Here is a 4,420-nt window from a genome sequence, read left to right on the forward strand (position 1 = left end):
GTCCTAATCAAATAAATAAATAAAATAAGTACAATACTTGAGCAAATGTACTTAGTTACATTTCACCACTGCAATAGTCTACAAATGAAACAAACACAAGTATGTGTGGGAAACACTTTTCAAACCTGCTTCTCTGCATGTACTCCTTTAAATAAAATCTGAATGTTTGGCAGTGGAAGGTTTTAAGTTGATTTCTAAGTATATGTTGCATCACTATTAATAACAATTATACAATAGAACTCTTTCTCTCTTACCATGAAATGTTTGGCTGCAAATCACCTGTCTGTGACATCAGTCCCGCTGATTCAGACCAGAAAGGCTTCCACCAACACCACAGTCAAACACACACTTCCCAGTCTGCTTCCACAGAACGAGACAAAAGTGTTGTCATATATTTACACACAGCGTGCGTTGCTGCGCTCCAGTCACATCGCTTGAAATTGCTTCTATAAACTAACCTTTGCCAACTCATGGGTAGAGGCTGAAAGTTCACGTAAACCGGCACTCAAGGTAGTTTCAATTGTTGTCCTTAGGGCCACAGGTCAAGTTCTTTAGTTTCAAGAGTCAAGTCTCAATTCCCGGCTTTTAATTCTTAATGGTTGGATCAATGAATATTAATGGTTTAGCTGACCGCTGTCTGTGTAATGGTACTCTCCCGTTTCCATTCTGTGTCGACTAATTTGAATCAACTTTAGAAAAAGTTAGTCAGGTTGCTGTAAGAAATAGTAACAAATTGTCCATACTAAATAAATATATGTGTATTTCTGATTTATTTTATTACGGATATGGGATTGGATTAGGGCTTCAATTAACATTTATATTAATTTTTTGGTTTATCTGCCAATTATGTTCTTTATTACTTAATTGTTTGTCTGAAAAATGTCAGAAATGGCTATAATTTCCCAAAACCATGTGAAAAAAATATGTGTGATAATCAAACGTGTACCACAACACGGTGCAAACACACAGTTATTTATTGTACACCTTTTGATGCATTCATTTCCATTTTTTGCTACATAGTAGTCTTCACTTTCTATTAGTAGAGGCATCATCTGCAGCAGAAAACATGAATTTTGGTCCCATGTGGACAAAATTTGGTTGAAAATGGCTTTCAACTGACCTTTTACTCCGTTCTACTCCTTTAACCTAAGAATTTTTAAGTGAAAACGGAAAATGATGTGCCTTATACTGTAAATGAAAAATAGAGATGATTTACGTAGTTGCTCAGTGGACACACATGTTATGAAGACATATGAATCTTTTCTTTCTCTGTGCCTCCTTCAGGTTCTGTCTCCCAATGTTTCTTATCTTATTTTCTCCTGGTGTCTCTATTGCTCTCTTCATTGGCCCTTTGTCCGTCTTACTGTCTTTGTTCTTTACTCTCTGCCTTTCCCCAGATGCTAAGAGTTTGTGTCTATCCAGAGGTTGTTAATCTGGTAATCCGCAATCAATATCGGACTCATCTCTCTCCTACCAATAAAAGTGAAAGATCTGAGACTTATATTTTCCTCTCTATATCTGTAAAAGACTACCCTTTCCCTCCAAGCTTTGTTTTGGTTCCTGGTAGTGATTAAGTCTGTCCACATGCAGTCTGTCCTTTTAGACACATAGCTCTCATAAAATATGTGGCATTTGTACTACATTGTGTGTCTACATTGCGAAAACAAATTCTCATGCTTGAAAACAATAGATTGCAAAACTGTTAAAAACTTTCAAAATGATCACAGATTCATTTCCTTTCAACTGATTTTATTAATTCATCAAATAATCAAGTACAACAGATGGAACAAAAGTAATTATTAATATACTAAGAGGTAAAGAAGAGTGTATTTTTTTAAGCTGAACTCACTCGTTCTGAGATTTGCGCTAGAAATTTGTAATTGGGTTATTCATATTTGAGAAGGATACTTATCAGCCTCACGGGTTTTTGTGCAATGCTCTCAAGTGTAACAGATGAAATACAAAACTAAACTAATCAAAGTCAGAGGTCTATTTTCAACTGTGGAAATTGCCCAAACATTTTTCGTTTCCCATCCAGTCATTTTTATGGTGAAGTTTTGGCTGTGTTTTTCCTACAGGACTCATGTCAGATGATTTAAATGAAAACCAAGTTGATTTGCTAATTGAGTGAAAAATGAGGCTCCTGAACTTGTGGCCTCAGAGTTACTGAGATACCCACAAGGACTTGAGGTTAGTTTCTATCCTAGCGTGTGCGTGTGTGTGTGCCTGACAACGTGTTTGTGTATGAGATGAAAGAAAGGAGTGGGACTTTCGGAATGTTTTTTTTTTCGCATGCATGATTTTGATCTTTATGTAATTATGAATTTAGCTGAGGTTTATTGCAATCAGGCAAACACAGGCTGGACATTTTTGGTCATGGTCACGGCCAATCCAAAGAGGAATCGTACAATGTCATCTTTTGATGTTACAAAGGAAGCAGCTTTCCTTTTACTTCCGCTGTCAATGCTTGGGAATTGTTGTTTGCTTTACATGTAGAGTTTGGGATTATAGCTCTTAAAAGTGAAAGCCCTCTGCACTTTTTCTTGTTCACCCTCTAGTGAAAGACTAGAAACTTAATGACTGTGTTCTGATCTAATTCATGTGTTTACACAAAACTACACATATACAAAAATACAGCTGTTGCATATCTATTACATATGCTTGATTAAAGTACTTGTGTACAAAAATAAAGTACAACAGGGTGATCGAAAAGTATAAGAACATGGTCCCCATCTACTAACAGGTTCTAAAAGTGTTAACCTTTACTAGTTTACTAGTAGTTTACTAGTATTGAGATTAAATTATCCTAGTTTGTTAAGAGAAAGTGAGGACACAGTGTGTTCCAGGCGGTAGCTCTGCATGCAGCCAGTAGGGGGAATCGACAGCTCGCGCTGACGCCATCCCCCTCTCGTTTCCACTCCTCTTCCCTGCTTTCTCCCGTGTTGTGGAAACGCTGCAGCCCGCTTGTCTGTGTCTGGATCCCACTCTCGCACAGAGCTGCTAAAGACCCTCCTACTGGCTGGGCTGGAGAAGGAGGAGGAAGTCTGCTCTGCTCGCAGCCTCGGACGAGCCCCCTTTACCGCCCTGTCAGTGTGGAGGAGAGAGAGAGAGAGAGAGACACTGAGTGATAGAGAAAGCGCACACGAGAGTAAAAGAGAGAGAGAGAGAGAAACTGTGTGACAGAGGGAAAGAGAACGAGGCAGGCTGCTTAGAGGTGTGAGAGAGCCAAGGACGAAATAAGGAACACATTTTACAAGTGCAGGAAGAGGGAGGATCGCAGACGAGGGACTCGTTCTCTACTGGGCACCTGGGACACAGTCACTGTGTTTTTTTTCCCCCCACTCGTCTTTTATCTTGAACCCGGTGGATTGACTTAGCAACGGGTGGATTTTTTTAATACACCCTTGTGTCACATTATTTAGAAACTGGGGTAATTTCTCTGTGTTATCTGCCCTCCTGCTGGCTCGACCGCCACAGACTGAGATTGCTTTCCGTGTCTGTGCTCGTGTGTTGTGATTCTTCCCCGTGCACAAAGTGCATCTGTCGGCAACCGGTGCTGAGGATATCTACCCTCTGTCAAACAGGACAGCACGCAGCCACCGTCGGATCAGACTACAGAGGAGAGAGAAAGAGAGAGAGAGAGAGAGAGAGAGGGTGTGTGTATGTAAGAGAGGGACAGAGAGGGGCAGTGAGAGAGAGGGGCAGTGAGAGAGAGAGTCAGATTCACAGTGTGTCTGAGAGAGAGGCAGATTAAAGCCCACGCGAAAGACTGGACTGAAACAGCTCAAATAGAGAAGTGAACCTATACGTCCTCTCCCGTTTTCCTTGCCATCCCTTTCCTCCTCCTGTCCTCCTCTTCTTCCTTCTCCCATTTTCCAACATTCACAGGACTGCCAGAGCTACTGCCACTTGCACCTCTTCACGTCTTCTCTTTCCTCTTCTTCCTCACCGTTATCGCTCGATACTATCCAATACTAGTCACTGACGGACACAGCGCTTGTGGTTCTAGCTCTCGTGGAAATATTTCCATTGATCCAGCAGTGAGAGACTGAGTGAGCAACCGCTCGATACTGAGGCTCTGGACCAGTTCATCAGGAGCTTCCCCATCAGAAGCAGACCTTCTCCCAGCTGCTGTCCGGCACGCAGAGCCTGTCTTCTCCCTGGAGAACTGGCTAGCGACACAGTGGTGTGGACAGCAAAGACAGGAATCACACAGCCCCTCAGCTGCCTCTATTTCATTGCTAGCTACTTGCCAGCTTCCGCCCCTGTGTCACCATTCCCTGCCTCAGTGCTAAGGATTCCAGCTACATGGGCAAGCGATTGGAGCAGCAACCAATGTACCCTCAGTACACCTACTACTACCCCCACTATCTCCAGACCAAGGTACGCTGCTCTTCTGCTGTTCTTGCATTCCTCAAGC

The 4,420-nt window shown here is 42.0% G+C and overlaps 1 protein-coding gene across 7 annotated transcripts in view; it reads left to right on the forward strand.

Moving 5' to 3' along the window:
• rbms3 (RNA binding motif, single stranded interacting protein) overlaps positions 1 to 4,420 on the forward strand; it is a 277,803-nt gene that overhangs the window by 90,553 nt on the left and 182,830 nt on the right. The window contains exon 1 of one of the 7 annotated variants that reach the window (XM_032535591.1): positions 2,957 to 4,383. The exons of 5 other annotated variants lie outside the window; for them this stretch is intronic. In XM_032535591.1, coding sequence (XP_032391482.1) covers positions 4,309 to 4,383 — 75 coding nt within the window. In that variant the 5' untranslated portion in view covers positions 2,957 to 4,308. Of the gene's footprint in view, positions 1 to 2,956; positions 4,384 to 4,420 lie in introns of those variants that run through there. One more of the 7 variants, XM_032535592.1, reaches the window with a different exon arrangement.

This window comes from Etheostoma spectabile, chromosome 14 (assembly GCF_008692095.1).
Source record: "Etheostoma spectabile isolate EspeVRDwgs_2016 chromosome 14, UIUC_Espe_1.0, whole genome shotgun sequence".
NCBI lineage: Eukaryota > Metazoa > Chordata > Actinopteri > Perciformes > Percidae > Etheostoma > Etheostoma spectabile.